We start from the raw sequence: 18,249 nt of genomic DNA on the forward strand, positions 1-18,249 counted from the left end.
GCAATAATTACTTAAACACGAATCAATAGACCACCAGGTGAGCATTTAATCCGCATGAGACTTCTACTTCTAGCACACTACTTAATGGATTCCTTTCCCCGAGTCAAGCATGGAAAATGCTGTTGCTGCGGTCTCATCCCACAGAAGAGATCATTTCACATGGATCTGTATATTAGTCACTGTTTCACATAATCAAGCCATCATTAAGCTTCAATGGCCTTTTTTTTTTACTTTATTATATTAACAGCAATACTGAACAGTAACCTGGTCACTTCAAGCCAGAAAAAATAACACATCAACATAATATCTCCTCCATCTAAAGTGGTTTTCAAGACAGAGTAATACATTATATACCATGTATACAATAATCTACATATCTAAGTACGCTCATTTTAAGCTGCAGGACATGTTTTCTAGACTTCCAGTAAGCTGTGCAGGTACAGAGAATGGTATTAGTATTTTTGCAGATCTTTACCTCTCATGCCTGGTGCACACAAAGTTTTTTCTTGATCAACCCAGTGGAGAACCAAAAAAAAAAAATAAATGGAGAGGTCACCGTACCAACTATGCGATGTTAGTGCGGATATCTCTAACGCTGAGCTATTGTGTTCTGCCAGCTCTGGAATCACATTCATCTACAGAGATATAGCCTATGCATTTCAAGGGCTGTGATGTCTTCATCAGGCTCTGATGAAGAGGGCACAGCCCTTGAAACACGTAAGCTATATCATGTGGATGGATGAGATTCCAGCATTGGGACTGGACTGGATTGTGTTACATGCGCTTTGTCCTGTACTTTTGTGAGTACATTGGAATTTGTTTTATTAATAAAAATACTATATGGTAATGCACTAGGCCGATGCACTTTCTTTTGGTTTTTGTTTCTGGTTGGTAAGTGATGTAGGTAGAAATGAGGGTCTGGGTGGGAAGTGATGGAGGTAGAGTTGAGGGTCTGGGCGGGAAGTGATGGAGGTAGAGTTGAGGGTCTGGTTGGTAAGTGATGTAGGCAGAGTTGAAAGTCTTGGTGGGAAGTAATCTAGGTAGAGTTGAGAGTCTGGATGGGAAGGGAAGTGATGTAGGTAGAGTTGAGGGTCTGGGCGGGAAGTGATGTAGGTAGAGTTGAGGGTCTGGGCGGGAAGTGATGTAGGTAGAGTTGAGGGTCTGGGCGGGAAGTGATGTAGGTAGAGTTGAGGGTCTGGGCAGGAAGTGATGTAGGTAGAGTTGAGGGTCTGGGCGGGAAGTGATGTAGGTACAGTTGAGGGTCTGGGCGGGAAGTGATGTAGGTAGAGTTGAGGGTCTGGGCGGGAAGTGATGTAGGTAGAGTTGAGGGTCTGGGCGGGAAGTGATGTAGGTAGAGTTGAGGGTCTGGGCGGGAAGTGATGTAGGTAGAGTTGAGGGTCTGGGCGGGAAGTGATGTAGGTAGAGTTGAGGGTCTGGGCGGGAAGAGATGTAGGTAGAGTTGAGGGTCTGGGCGGGAAGTGATGTAGGTAGAGTTGAGGGTCTGGGCGGGAAGTGATGTAGGTAAAGTTGAGGGTCTGGACGGGAAGTGATGTAGGTAGAGTTGAGGGTCTGGACGGGAAGTGATGTAGGAAGAGTTGAGGGTCTGGACGGTAAGTGGTTTAGGTAGAGTTGAGGGTCTGGACGGGAAGTGGTGTAGGTAGAGTTGAGGGTCTGGATGGGAAGTGATGCAGGTAGAGTTGAGGGTCTGGGCGGGAAGTGATGCAGGTAGAGTTGAGGGTCTGGACGGGAAGTGATGCAGGTAGAGTTGAGGGTCTGGGCGGGAAGAGATGTAGGTAGAGTTGAGGGTCTGGGCGGGAAGAGATGTAAGTAGAGTTGAGGGTCTTGAGGTATCAATTCTAGTGATGAACAATGGGACATACAGTATGTAGGGTGCCGTGGGCTATGCCCTCACAATCCAACACTGTTAGTTAAGGTGGGGTAGAGCCACCCATAATATGCTCACCCTAATCTCACCTATTCCTAAACACAGCCATAATTCAGGCAATACTTTAGTGGTTCTTGCGGTGTTTCGCCAAGTGCGTATTTTGGGAAAAGCTTTTTCCACACTCAGAACAGACAAAGGGCCTCTCTCCTGTATGAATTCGCTGATGCCTGGTGAACGCGGACCTATACATAAAACATTTCCCACAATCTAAGCAAACAAATGGTTTCTGCTTGCCGGTGAAGTCCATGCTCACAAAAGACGTTGGATGGTAGAAAGGCAGGAACTTGGACTCGGCTTTGTGCAGTGCCTGGTGCGTAATAAAATCCGCTGCATTGTCAAAACACTCTTGGCAGTCAGAGCACTGGTAGGCAGTCTGAGGCGCACCTTCCAGGTTCATGATGACATCCAGATCTTTGGTAAGTTCTGTCTCCCAGGTGGCTGCAGGGACAGGGCTATTCGCTTCTTTCCTGAGTGGGACCGGATTGCCTTTCCGACGCTTGCTGGGAGGAACATAGGAGTACCGATCCCTCAGCCATTCTGTCACAGACTCTGCCACCTTTGGTTGTCTTCCAGAAGGCCGCTCTTCATCCTGGACAGTGAGCAATCTTGTACTCACAGCAGAGGAGTTTGGACTGGGTGGTCTGTCTGCAGAATAGCATTCAAATTTAGGGCAGGTGGCAGTACAGTCAGGAGGCGGAGATGCAGGCGATGGATTTGAGGGGTTTTCATCACAGCTGATAGACAAAACTAAAAGAAAAAGAACAGCTCCAGATGATCCACATTGGTTTGCAATTGAAATGATCCAAAAATATTTAGACAGTATAAAGGTGAATAAAGCACCTGGACCAGATGGCATACACCCACGCGTCCTTAACCTCTTCACGCCGGCCGCACACAAATACCAAGCGGCCGCACATTTGTGTGCAATTAAAAATACTTATGTGCTGAGAGCGCGCCCCTTGTGCGCTCCCAGCACACATGTCCGGTACTCACGGAAAGGTCCCAATCTCCTCTTTCAATCGGGACCTTTCATGATCATGTGACCGCCGTGACGGCGAATCGCGGCGGTCACACGACCCTAAAACCCTGCCCCGCTTCCCAGCTTCTGGAACCCTTAAAGGGCCGGGAGGCGCCGGTACCAAGGGGTTAAAGAATTGAGCTCTGTCATTCCAAAGCCATGGTTTCTAATTTTTAGGGACTCTTTAATGACTGGCATAGTACCACTGGATTGGCGTAAGGCCAATGTGGTGCCAATATTTAAAAAGGGGTCAAATCTTTACCAAGTAATTATAGACCTGTTAGTGTAACTTCTATAATTGGGAAAATACTGGAGAGTTTAATAAAAGACCTCATAGATGAGTTCTTGCTGGAAAAAAATATTTTAAGCAACAGACAGCATGGATTCATGAAAGAAAGAAGTTGTCAAACAAATCTGATTTCTATTTATGAGGAGGTGAGCAAAACCTTGGACAGAGGGGTGGCGGTGGACGTGGTATACTTGGGACAGAGGGGTGTCGGTGGACATGGTATACTTGGACAGAGGGGTGGCGGTGGACGTGGTATACTTGGACAGAGGGGTGGCGGTGGACGTGGTACACTTGGACAGAGGGGTGGCGGTGGACGTGGTACACTTGGACAGAGGGGTGGCGGTGGACGTGGTATACCTGGATTTTGCAAAAGCGTTTGACACAGTTCCCCACACATGGCTAATGTGTAAGGTAAAGTCTACAGGCTTGGAAAAATCCGGATGTAAATGGATAGAAAACTGGCTAAAAGATGGTATTCAGAGAGTAGTGGTTAATGATTCATACTCTGATTGGTGTAGGGGTGTCAGTGGTGTACCCCAAGGTTCAGTGTTGGGACCCTTACTTTGTAATATATTTATAGACAATATAGAGTCTGAGATTATAAATCCCATTTCAGTCTTTGCAGATGACACCAAGCTGGCCGTGGAATAATGTCCTTACAGGATGTCTCCAACTTACAAGCCGACCTCAATGCTCTGTGTAATTGGGCAACTATGTGGCAAATGAGGTTTCATGTTGATAAATGTAAGGTTCTGCACTTGGGGGCTAAGAATAGGCATGCATCATACATCCTGGGGGGGGGGGGGGTACAACTGGAGGGATCAATGGTGGAGAAGGATCTGGGGGTTCTGGTAGATCACAAGCTTAATAATGGCATGCAATGTCAAGCTGCGGGTTCTAAAGTGAGCAAAATCCTCTCTTGTATTAAAAGAGGTATAGACTGCAGAGAGAGATATCATATTACCCCGGTACAAATCATTAGTAAGACCTCATCTGGAATATGCAGTTCAGTTTTGGGCACCAATTCACAAAAAGAACATTGGGGAACTGGAGAAAGTACAGAGAAGGGCAACCAAACTGATAAGAGGCATGGAGGAGATCAGCTATGAGGAAAGATTAGAGGAACTGAATTTATTCTCTCTTGAAAAGAGAAGATTAAGGGGGGATATTATTACCATGTATAATACATAAGGGGGGATATGATCTCCATGTATAATAAGGAGGGGGGGGGATATGATCTCCGTGTATAATACATAAGGGGGGATATGATCTCCGTGTATAATACATAAGGGTGGATATGATCTCCGTGTATAATACATAAGGGGGGATATGATCTCCGTGTATAATACATAAGGGGGGATATGATCTGCATGTATAATACATAAGGGGGGGATATGATCTCCGTGTATAATACATAAGGGGGGGATATGATCTCCGTGTATAATACATAAGGGGGGATATGATCTCCATGTATAATACATAAGGGGGGATATGATCTCCATGTATAATACATAAGGGGGGATATGATCTCCGTGTATAATACATAAGGGGGGGATATCATCTCCGTGTATAATACATAAGGGGGGGATATCATCTCCTTGTATAATACATAAGGGGGATATCATCTCCATGTATAATACATAAGGGGGGATATGACCTCCATGTATAATACATAAGGGGGATATGACCTCCATGTATAATACATAAGGGGGGATATGACCTCCATGTATAATACATAAGGGGGGATATGACCTCCATGTATAATACATAAGGGGGGATATGACCTCCATGTAGAATACATAAGGGGGGATATGACCTCCATGTAGAATACATAAGGGGGGATATGACCTCCATGTAGAATACATAAGGGGGGATATGACCTCCATGTATAATACATAAGGGGGGGATATGACCTCCATGTATAATACATAAGGGGGGGGATATGATCACCGTGCATAATACATAAGGGGGGAATATGATCTCCGTGTATAATACATAAGGGGGGATATGATCTCCGTGTATAATACATAAGGGGGGATATGATCTGCGTGTATAATACATAAGGGGGGGATATGATCTCCGTGTATAATACATAAGGGGGGGATATGATCTCCGTGTATAATACATAAGGGGGGGATATGATCTCCGTGTATAATACATAAGGGGGGATATGATCTCCGTGTATAATACATAAGGGGGGATATGATCTCCGTGTATAATACATAAGGGGGGGATATCATCTCCGTGTATAATACATAAGGGGGGGATATCATCTCCGTGTATAATACATAAGGGGGGGATATCATCTCCTTGTATAATACATAAGGGGGATATCATCTCCTTGTATAATACATAAGGGGGATATCATCTCCATGTATAATACATAAGGGGGGATATGATCTCCATGTATAATACATAAGGGGGATATGACCTCCATGTATAATACATAAGGGGGGATATGACCTCCATGTATAATACATAAGGGGGGATATGACCTCCATGTATAATACATAAGGGGGGATATGACCTCCATGTAGAATACATAAGGGGGGATATGACCTCCATGTAGAATACATAAGGGGGGATATGACCTCCATGTAGAATACATAAGGGGGGATATGACCTCCATGTATAATACATAAGGGGGGGATATGACCTCCATGTATAATACATAAGGGGGGGATATGATCACCGTGTATAATACATAAGGGGGGGATATGATCTCCGTGTATAATACATAAGGGGGGGATATCATCTCCTTGTATAATACATAAGGGGGATATCATCTCCATGTATAATACATAAGGGGGGATATGACCTCCATGTATAATACATAAGGGGGATATGATCTCCATGTATAATACATAAGGGGGGATATGATCTCCATGTATAATACATAAGGGGGGATATGACCTCCATGTATAATACATAAGGGGGGATATGACCTCCATGTATAATACATAGGGGGGATATGACCTCCATGTAGAATACATAAGGGGGGATATGACCTCCATGTAGAATACATAAGGGGGGATATGACCTCCATGTAGAATACATAAGGGGGGATATGACCTCCATGTAGAATACATAAGGGGGGATATGACCTCCATGTATAATACATAAGGGGGGGATATGACCTCCATGTATAATACATAAGGGGGGGATATGATCTCCGTGTATAATACATAAGGGGGGATAAGATCTCCGTGTATAATACATAAGGGGGGATAAGATCTCCGTGTATAATACATAAGGGGGGATATGATCTCCGTGTAGAATACATAAGGGGGGATATGATCTCCGTGTATAATACATAAGGGGGATATGATCTCCGTGTATAATACATAAGGGGGGATAAGATCTCCGTGTATAATACATAAGGGGGGATATGATCTCCGTGTATAATACATAAGGGGGGATATGATCTCCGTGTATAATACATGAGGGGGGATATGATCTCCGTGTATAATACATGAGGGGGGATATGATCTCCGTGTATAATACATAAGGGGGGATATGATCTCCGTGTATAATACATAAGGGGGGATATCATCTCCGTGTATAATACATAAGGGGGATATCATCTCCATGTATAATACATAAGGGGGGATATGATCACCATGTATAATACATAAGAGAGGATATGATCAACAGATATAATACATAAGGGGGGATAAGATCTCCATCTATAACACATAAGGGGGGATATCATCTCCTTGTATAATACATAAGGGGGATATCATCTCCGTGTATAATACATAAGGGTAGATATGATCGCCGTGTATAATACATGAGGGGGGATATGATCTCCGTGCATAATACATAAGGGGGGATATGATCTCCGTGTATAATACATAAGGGGGGATATCATCTCCGTGTATAATACTTAAGGGGGATATCATCTCCATGTATAATACATAAGGGGGGATATGATCACCATGTATAATACATAAGAGAGGATATGATCAACAGATATAATACATAAGGGGGGGATATGATCTCCATCTATAACACATAAGGGGGGATATGATCACCATGTATAATACATAAGGGGGAATATGATCTCCATGTATAACACATAAGGGGGGATATGATCTCCATCTATAACACATAAGGGGGGATATGATCTCCATCTATAACACATAAGGGGGGATATGATCTCCATCTATAACACATAAGGGGGGATATGATCTCCATGTATAATACATAAGGGGGGATATGATCACCATGTATAATACATAAGGGGTGATATGATCTCCATGTATAATACATAAGGGGGGGATATGATCTCCGTGTATAATACATGAGGGGGGATATGATCTCCGTGTATAATACATGAGGGAGGATAAGATCTCCGTGTATAATACATGAGGGGGGATATGATCTCCGTGTATAATACATAAGGGGGGATATGATCTCCGTGTATAATACATAAGGGGGATATGATCTCCGTGTATAATACATAAGGGGGATATGATCTCCGTGTATAATACATAAGGGGGGATAAGATCTCCGTGTATAATACATAAGGGGGGATATGATCTCCGTGTATAATACATAAGGGGGGATATGATCTCCGTGTATAATACATAAGGGGGGATATGATCTCCGTGTATAATACATGAGGGAGGATAAGATCTCCGTGTATAATACATAAGGGGGATATGATCACCATGTATAATACATAAGGGGGGATATGATCACCATGTATAATACATAAGGGGGGATATGATCTCCATGTATAATACATAAGGGGGATATGATCTCCGTGTATAATACATAAGGGGGGGATATGATCTCCATGTATAATACATAAGGGGGGATATGATCTCCATGTATAATACATAAGGGGGGATATGATCACCATGTATAATACATAAGGGGGGATATGATCACCATGTATAATACATAAGGGGGGATATGATCTCCATGTATAATACATAAGGGGGGGATATGATCTCCATGTATAATACATAAGGGGGGATATGATCACCATGTATAATACATAAGGGGGGGATATGATCTCCATGTATAATACATAAGGGGGGATATGATCTCCGTGTATAATACATAAGGGGGGATATGATCTCCATGTATAATACATAAGGGGGGATATGATCTCCATGTATAATACATAAGGGGGGATATGATCTCCATGTATAATACATAAGGGGGATTATGATCTCCATGTATAATACATAAGGGGGGATATGATCTCCATGTATAATACATAAGGGGGGATATGATCTCCGTGTATAATACATAAGGGGGGTATGATCTCCATGTATAATATATAAGGGGGGATATGATCTTCATGTATAATACATAAGGGGGGATATGATCTCCATGTATAATACATAAGGGGGGGATATGATCTCCATGTATAATACATAAGGGGGATATGATCTCCATGTATAATACATAAGGGGGGATATGATCTCCATGTATAATACATAAGGGGGGATATGATCTCCATGTATAATACATAAGGGGGGATATGATCTCCATGTATAATACATAAGGGGGGATATGATCACCATGTATAATATATAAGGGGGGATATGATCACCATGTATAATACATAAGGGGGGATATGATCAACATGTATAAATACATCAGTGGTTCATATAGTGAACTCGGTGTAGAGCTATTCCCCCTGAGGTCATCACAGAGGACAAGGGGGCACTCTTTACGTCTGGAGGAAAAGAGATTTAATCTCCAAACACGGAAAGGTTTCTGCACAGTGAGAGCTGTGAAAATGTGGAATAGACTCCCTCAAGAGTTGGTTCTGACCAGCTCAGTGGATTGCTTCAAAAAAGTCCTGGATTCTTTCTTGGATACACAGAATATAACTGGATATAACATTTATAGGTAAAGTTGATCCAAGTATACCACGTCCACCGGGGGGGGCAAGGCCGAGCCGTGGCTCTGTGTGTGAATGGACACACAGAGCCACAAGCTAGGGAGCGCGCCTGCTCGGGTGTCCCCATAGTAAGCTGTTTGCTGTGGGGGCACCCGACGGAAGTGAAGGGCCAGGAGCGCCACTGGGGGACCCAAAAAGAGGAGGATCTGGGCTACTCTGTGCAAAACCACTGCACACGGCAGGCAAGTATAGACATGTTTGTTATTTTTAAGAAAAAAAAAAAAAAGACTTTAGTATCACTTTAATCTATTGTTGTATAGGTATACTTGTGTTCTTGTACCACTTACTGAACGCTTGGTACTTTATAAATAAAGAAAAGAAAAAAAGGCCACTTGTATGCTCCACCAGAAGCCTGAGTGTCACAGGGGACAATAGAAGAACAATAAAATGACATTATTATGTTAAAGATAATTAGGGATTTGGGGGATTGAATTTAAATACACTTTAAATGTCGCATTTCTGGTCGTATGCTGTAGTAAAAAAAAAAAAAAAAAAAAGTTCTTATAAAAATGAACACATTTTCAGATAATCACCTGCACTGATGAGATCTAATTCAGGTTCACCCTCCTTCTGTAGCAGTGTCCTGTCTTCACTCTCCACCTGTCAGAAATGAACATATAATCCTGGATTTTACACATTGACCAATTGAAATGACACAGGTACGGGTTATATGGGACCAGGGGGGGGGGGGGGAGGTAACAACAGCCATAGCAGCCCATGTAGTTGTTATGGGCCTGGAGGTGGAAGGGGGCCCTCATAATGGGAGATGTTGAAGCAATTTATACATAGAAAATCTGTGTGCCTATGAAGAGAACACATATCCAGTATGGTTTTATTAAAGCACTAAAGCCTCACAGGTTTTCTAATGATCATCTCTTCATAGACCGACTGAGAAGAGGCAAGTGCTTTATTAACTGTGAAAAAAAAAAAATCAGCAGAGTTTACTATCACAGCCTCCAGCTTGCTCAGCGCCGCTTCCCTGAACTACCGGTTAAGGGATGTGCAATGATATCATCACAGAACCTCCCCTATTTATTTCAGGTACTTTTATAGCGCCGTCAATGTACGCAGCGCTTATTGTACATTCACATCAGTCCCTAACCCTCAAGGGGCGTACAATCTAAGGTCCCTAACTCACATTCATACATACACATACTAGGGACAATTTAGACAGGAGCCAATTCACCTACCAGCATGTCTTTGGACAGGAGTCAATTCACCTACCAGCATGTCTTTGGAGTGTGGGAGGAAACCGGAGTACCCAGAGGAAACCCACGCAGGCACAGGGAGAACATGCAAACTCCAGGCAGGTGGTGCTGTGGTTGGGATTCGAACCAATGACCCTAGTACTGCAAGGTGGAAGTGCTAACCATTTAGCCACTGTGCTGCCCCACCTCCTGATTCCCTTTTAAAGGACTACACGTCCCAATGTGCTAGTGCTTGTGCGTATCCCATATTAGTCATCTCTTCACCGACATACACAGGAAGCATCCAACGCCAGCTTGTCTCTCCCACAGGACTGTGCATGTAAGAGTGGTCCCAACAGAGAATGGAGCCCCCCAAGAACAGGAAATGTGGCAGAAATCTTATGACAAACAAAATGAAGGAGGAAAGGGAAGATTTAAAGAATCCAGACAAGGTGAGTATAAGTGCTATTAAAATATTAGCTTTTACAGGGTTTGACACTGACCCCGCGCCTCCTGGGACAAAGTGCTGACGTCACACGTAAAGGGGTCCCCATGATCCGTAGTTATGCCCCTGCAGGGAACAGCTATACAGGGATCACACTGAAACAATCCCATGTGAAATCAGACAGGTAATACAGGGACAAAAAATCGGCACCTCTACAGTCACACATTGGTCCTGTGTATATAGCAGAATAGTCTGCAGAAACAGATGGGAAAGGTTAGTTGACGTATTGTACCTGATAATCCTGTGTACCTGTCCTGTCCTCTTCCGCTGTACAGTCCTGAGAGCAGGGGACACACCCACAGCTTTCTGCTGGATTCCCCTCACTACTGCCCCCTGCGGGAAACACACATGGTGACACTGGCATACAAGCACATCAGATAATTACATAGCACACCTTATCTCCTAGATTCCGCTGCAGGGCACTTATGGAAATGTAATTTTGCACAGAAATTGGTCCCCCAATTGACAAGCTGGAGTGGAGCCAGTGGTGTATTTTGGATTTGTGCTGTCCTAGGGAAGACTAAAATTGCGCCCCCACCCCTTCCTGTTTAAGATTCACCCATTCATCTGTAAACTCTGCCCCTTCTGCATTAGGCTCCACCTCTTCCTATTAGAGCTCCACCTCAGGAGACGGTCAGAGACTGCGGACGGGATACAGGAGATGGGCAGAGACTGAGGACAGGATACAGGAGACGGTCAGAGACTGCGGACGGGATACAGGAGACGGTCAGAGACTGCGGACGGGATACAGGAGACGGTCAGAGACTGCGGAGGGGATACAGGAGACGGTCAGAGACTGCGGAGGGGATACAGGAGACGGTCAGAGACTGCGGAGGGGATACAGGAGACGGTCAGAGACTGCGGACGGGATACAGGAGACGGTCAGAGACTGCGGACGGGATACAGGAGACGGTCAGAGACTGCGGACGGGATACAGGAGACGGTCAGAGACTGCGGACGGGATACAGGAGACGGTCAGAGACTGCGGACGGGATACAGGAGACGGTCAGAGACTGCGGACGGGATACAGGAGACGGTCAGAGACTGCAGACAGGATACAGGAGACGGTCAGAGACTGCGGACAGGATACAGGAGACGGTCAGAGACTGCAGACAGGATACAGGAGACGGTCAGAGACTGCAGACAGGATACAGGAGACGGTCAGAGACTGCAGACAGGATACAGGAGACGGTCAGAGACTGCAGACAGGATACAGGAGACGGTCAGAGACTGCGGACAGGATACAGGAGACGGTCAGAGACTGCAGACAGGATACAGGAGACGGTCAGAGACTGCAGACAGGATACAGGACACGGTCAGAGACTGCAGACAGGATACGGTCAGAGACTGCGGACAGGATACAGGAGACGGTCAGAGACTGAGGACAGGATACAGGAGACGGTCAGAGACTGAGGACAGGATACAGGAGACGGTCAGAGACTGCGGACAGGATACAGGAGACGGTCAGAGACTGCAGACAGGATACAGGAGACAGTCAGAGACTGCGGACAGGATACAGGAGGCGGTCAGAGACTGCGGACAGGATACAGGAGGCGGTCAGAGACTGCGGACAGGATACAGGAGGCGATCAGAGACTGCGGACAGGATACAGGAGACGGTCAGAGACTGAGGACAGGATACAGGAGACGGTCAGAGACTGAGGACAGGATACAGGAGACGGTCAGAGACTGAGGACAGGATACAGGAGACATGTTTCAAAATAGGGTTTATTAATGAAAAGGTCTAAAATGGTGCAATTAAAATATTTACAGAAAAAGATGTTATAAAGAGAAAAATAATACAACAGAGAAATAACAGAAAGGAGTTCAGAAGGCAGAATACTTGCAAAGTCCTGGTTTTAGCAGAGTCCAATTGTCCGAGCAAAAATGTTGCCCTCTTGAGTGTTTCTTGGTTGATGGTAAAACAAGAGCCTAATCTTAACAAGTTCTGTCTGTCCCTTTTCTGTGATATCAATGGAGTGTGGACAGAGAACAACTGACCAATCATCTGGTTTAGGGGATGGGTGCTAGGAGGCCACCAAATTTAGGACCAAGTCCCAACTACAGTTTCATACTAATATTAATAACTTCCAGTATGTGCAGGTGGTATTCTAGCAACTGGCAGATTAATATTCAGAATTGTATTTTGAACCCAGGGATACCAAACAGCGTACACCCAGGAGGCAGGAGACTGCTTTCTTCCCTTTCCTGTGCTAACAGTCATATATGACCTTGATTTGTTCTGTATGATATTCCCTGTTCAAATATATACCTAATATTAATGTGTCCTGTTCTTGTTGAATTCTATGAATTGTATGTGGAATTGTCACGTTGTGGAATAGATATTTTCTGGCACGCTCTACATTCCTAGAGCCTTAATGGCTTTACAGGTCACGTGTGACGGCTTGACGGAGTTATTATTGTTTTACTATAGGGAAGAGGAAAGAGTTTTCCATAGTTCGTGGAAACAGACATCCTGCCAAGACTAATTAGCTGTTTACAGCCCTGGCCAGGTCTGGACTCTGCATCTATTTGTGTTTTAGTTAAGATAAGAGGTTCTTTTAAAGTTCGTTAAAACTTACAGCTACAAATTCCATGGTTTTCAGGAGGAGAGAGGGGAGGAAGGTCATTGGTCATGAAAAACAAAAATGGCTGTCGCATACAGGTTCCACGTCCCTATTGTGCACAATTGTTACACCTACTCCATGATGACCCCTGCTATGGCCTGAAGAGGGAGCATGCATGTTCCGAACGTGCGCCACCCGGATGACCGGAAGCGATGTCGGCACATCTTCCTGGTGTACCTGAAACCACAGGCAGCACTGGGAGCCACCAGTGCCGCCATGCTATTCCACCCTACACCACTGGATGGGGCTGCACGATCCGGATCACCCGCAGATGCACTGTAATACTAAAGCACTCCCCCATCATATGACTTGTGAGTTTTCTACCACTCATTTTAATAAAGGTTTTTTTAACATGCTGCACTTAGAAGGTGCCGCTTTTTTTCCTTTGACCATTTAAATAAATTGGCTGCCATGCCCGAGCAAACGCAGACCACACGGCCAGCACTAGTGTGAACCTAGACTTATTTAGTAGAGTGGGGAAGAGTTTCCACATGAGTTATTTCCATTCAACCTTCATTTATTAGTAGCTTTTATGAATGTCTTCCTGTCTCAGTGACATCCACTCTTCCATCATTTCTTTTACTGGTATCACTGGAAGTGCGAACAAATGGCAAGCACCCCGATCTATAACTGGCCTTTGCAGCAAGGAGCACATGGAAGGGCAACACATGTAAAACAACAAAGAAAAATTCCCAGCTCAACTTACCAACCGGCCTGAAACCAACCGAATTGTCCTGTCTACTAGTCCCTTCCATAAAGGCACAGGGGCGCCTCCATATGTATCTCTTGAATTATGAAGCAGTAGAACTCTCAGCTAAAGTGCTGCAAAATGTAGTGATACCACCCTAAGTGGTACTAAGTGCAGTGGTGCCACGTTTCAAATAACGGCACATCTTCTCACCTTCTGAGCCAATTGCCTGTTGGCTGTCCATCATGGCGTCCTGGTAGAGATCCTTGTGTTCTTCTATATACTCCCACTCCTCCAAGGAGAAGAAGACCGCGACGTCCTGGCACCTTGAAGGAACCTACCAAACACATTGATACAGTCATCATCCCCGGTCATCAGCATTCCATCCTGATGAAGCTTAATACATGTAGAGCATCTTCTGTCTCAGGTCCCCATGTTAATATCATTTAGCTTTGATCTGGAATATCACTTCTTTCTAGATTTCATATTTTGTGAACAACGTTCTATTTTTTTGTACTTTTTCTTTGTATCCACTCTTCAGGTACTTGGAATATTAGTAGTGGGTTCCTGGGCTAGGTAATGTAGCACTTTTCTCATACAACTTAATATCACTGTTTTTATTTTATTTGTATATTTCTAATATTGTATTTGTGCGTGTGTGTGTACACACACACATACATATACATATATAATATATATATATATATACAGTGGGGATCGAAAGTTTGGGCACCCCAGCTAAAAATTTGTATTAATGTGCATAAAGAAGCCAAGGAAAGATGGAAAAATCTCCAAAAGGCATCAAATTACAGATTAGACATTCTTATAATATGTCAACAAAAGTTAGATTTTATTTCCATCATTTACACTTTCAAAATAACAGAAAACAAAAAAATGGCGTCTGCAAAAGTTTGGGCACCCTGCAGAGTTAATATCTTGTACTGCCCCCTTTGGCAAGTATCACAGCTTGTAAACGCTTTTTGTAGCCAGCCAAGAGTCTTTCAATTCTTGTTTGAGGTATCTTTGCCCATTCTTCCTTACAAAAGTCTTCCAGTTCTTTGAGATTTCTGAGCTGTCTGTCACGCACTGCTCTTTTAAGGTCTATCCATAGATTTTCAATTATGTTGAGGTCAGGAGATTGTGAAGGCCATGGCAAAACCTTCAGTTTACGCCTCTTGATGTAATCCCCCGTAGATTTCGAGGTGTGTTTAGGATCATTGTCCATTTGTAGAAGCCATCCTCTCTTTAACTTCAGCTTTTTCACAGATGGCATCAAGTTACCATCCAAAATTTGCTGAAATTTTATTGAATCCATTTTTCCTTCTACTCGTGAGATGTTCCCTGTGCCACTGGCTGCAACACAACCCCAAAGCATGATTGATCCAACCCCATGCTTAACAGTTGGACAGAGGTTCTTTTCATTAAATTCTGTGCCCCTTCTTCTCCAAACGTACCTTTGCTCATTCCGGCCAAAAAGTTCAATTTTAACCTCATCGGTCCACAGAACTTGTTTCCAAAATGCATCAGGCTTGTCTATATGCTCATTTGCAAAGTTCAAACGATGATTTTTGTGGTGAGGACGTAGAAGAGGTTTTCTTCTTATGACTCTTCCATGAAGACCATATTTGTACAAGTATCTCTTTATAGTGGAATAGTGTACCACAACTCCAGTGTCGGCCAGATCTTTCTGGAGGGATCGTGCAGTCAAACGTGGGTTTTGAATTGTTTTTCTCACAATCCTGCGAGCTGTTCTGTCTGATATTTTTCTTGGTCTTCCAGATCTTGCTTTAACTTCCACTGTTCCTGATGACTGCCATTTCTTAATTACATTCCGAACAAAGGATATTGACATCTGAAAACGCTTTGCTATCTTCTTATAGCCTTCTCCAGCTTTGTGAGCGTCAACTATTTTCAGTTTCAGTTTTCTAGACAACTGCTTAGAAGAACCCATGGTGCTGATTGTTGGGGCGAGGTCAGATGAGTCTGAGCATTTAAATCCTTTGAGATTGACATCACCTGGTCTTCCCAGACGATGATTGAGAACAATCCATGACACTGGCAGGTCTCAGCTTTGCAAAGGGGGCAGTGCATGCTATAAATTCCGCAGGGTGCCCAAACTTTTGCAGACGCCATTTTTTTGTTTTCTGTTATATTGAAAGTGTAAATGATGGAAATAAAATCTAACTTTTGTTGACATATTATAAGAATGTCTAATCTGTAATTCGATGCCTTTTGGAGATTTTTCCATCTTTCCTTGGCTTCTTTATGCACATTGATACAAATTTTTAGCTGGGGTGCCCAAACTTTTGATCCCCACTGTGTATACACACACACACACACACACACACACACACAAACACACACACACGTGTGTATATATATATATGGCTTGAAAAATTTGCTTTGAATCTAGGAGCCAGCTAGTTAGGAGCAAGTTTTTTTTTTTTAGCGTAGCGTGGATTGTCAGTGCCTGGGGCAAGGCAACTTTTGGGAGACAAGCTTCACACGATGCGATTTGCCACGTGAAAAGTGCGGCAAAACCACACTAAATTTTAGGTGTCACTGAAAATAATGGCATCTGAACCTGTGTTTTGCGAACACAGCAAATCTGCTGCGATTACAAAACGCCCAGGTGTGAATGGAGCCACACTGGTTCACACATATGCAATTCTGGATGAGTTTTCAAACTCACAGATTCACACAACAAGCTACATATGGTGTTCTTATTGAGGTGGTTCACACAAATGCGATCCACTCACACTGCGTTTTGAGTGCCACTATGAAAAGAGTCCGGTGCGAATTTGTAGTGGTGCGTTCCAGAGTTACAAGTGATAGAGCAGAGTGACATGTGGAGATATGTGTTCACATAGGATTGCTATTGACAGGAGTTTTTGCATTGAAGTGAGTAGGGGGCGATTTTGCATGTAAGTCAATGGGAGGCGATTTTGCGTGGAAGTCAATGGGAGGAAGTGCGTGAACCCAGGCGCCAGGAAGCAATTTCTAGTCGCCATGGCGACTTGGCGCCTGGGATTTGTCAAGCCCTATATACAGTTGTGCTCAAAAGTTTGCATGCCCTGGCAGAAATTGTGAAATTTTGGCATTGATATTGAAAATATGACTGATCATGCCAAAAAATGCTCTTTTATTGAAGGATGATGATCATATGAAGCCATTTATTATCAAATAGTTGTTTGGCTCCTTTTTAAATCATAACAGAAATCACCCAAATGGCCCGGATCAAAAGTTTACATACCCTGGAATGTTTGGCCTTGGTACAGACACACAAGGTGACACACAAAAGCCCGGTTTCAATATGCCTGACAACACCTTGACATGCCTAACCTGGCCTTTTTGTGTCATTGATGCAGTAAAGGCTTCTTTCTGGCACCTCCACCATGCAGCTCATTTTTATTTAAATTGCATCATATTGTGCTCCTTCAAAACAACCACACTGTCTTTTTCCAGAGCAGCCTGGATTTTCTTGTGGTTACCTATGGGTTTCCCTTTGTATCCCGAACAATTCTTCTGGCAGTTGTGGCTGCAATCTTTCTGGGTCTATCTGACCTTGGCTTGGTATCAAGAGATCCCTGAACTTTCCACTTCTTAATAGGTGATTTAACAGTACCGATTGGCATATTCAAGGCTTTGGACATCTTTTTATGTCATTTCCATCTTTATAAAGTTCCATTACCTTGTTACGCAGGATTTTTGACAGTTCTTTTCTGATCCCCATGGCAAAGTATCTAGCCTAGTCAGTGCTTCCACATAAGAGCTAACAAACTCATTAACTATTTATACACTGACATTAATTGCAATTTAAAAAAAGACACAGATGTGGAACATTAACCTCTAATTGGCATTTTAACCCGTGTGTGTCACCTTGTGTGTCTGTACCAAGGCCAAACATTCCAGGGGGCGGAGACTTCTGATCCGGGGGCGGAGACTTCTGATCTGGGCCATTTGGGTGATAAAAATGAGCTGCATGGGGGAGGTGCCAGAAAGAAGCCTTTACTGCATCAATGACACAAAAAGGCCCGGTTAGGCATGTCAAGGTGTTGTCAGGCATAT

The 18,249-nt window shown here is 43.8% G+C and overlaps 1 protein-coding gene across 4 annotated transcripts; it reads right to left on the reverse strand.

The window, feature by feature from the left end:
• Window positions 1-203: 203 nt before the first annotated feature.
• On the reverse strand, window positions 204-14,837 carry LOC149442145 (uncharacterized). Of its 4 annotated transcripts, none has more exons than XM_089656491.1 (4): window positions 14,395-14,837; window positions 11,100-11,200; window positions 9,709-9,775; window positions 204-2,692 (listed from the first exon to the last, which is right to left on the reverse strand). In XM_089656491.1, the coding sequence occupies exons 1-4, from the start codon at window positions 14,426-14,428 to the stop codon at window positions 2,010-2,012; spliced, it is 885 nt and encodes a 294-aa protein (XP_089512617.1). In that variant the 5' UTR covers window positions 14,429-14,837; the 3' UTR covers window positions 204-2,009. The 4 variants fall into 4 exon arrangements, with proteins under 4 accessions (XP_089512617.1, XP_089512614.1, XP_089512615.1 ...); XM_089656488.1 differs by having other exon boundaries at window positions 14,395-14,831; XM_089656489.1 differs by lacking the exon at window positions 11,100-11,200 and having other exon boundaries at window positions 14,395-14,831.
• Between the last annotated feature and the right edge of the window lie 3,412 nt (window positions 14,838-18,249).

This window comes from Staurois parvus, unplaced genomic scaffold (genome assembly GCF_062004578.1).
Source record: "Staurois parvus isolate SC_StPar_1 unplaced genomic scaffold, SC_StPar_1.0 ptg000909l, whole genome shotgun sequence".
Taxonomy (NCBI): domain Eukaryota; kingdom Metazoa; phylum Chordata; class Amphibia; order Anura; family Ranidae; genus Staurois; species Staurois parvus.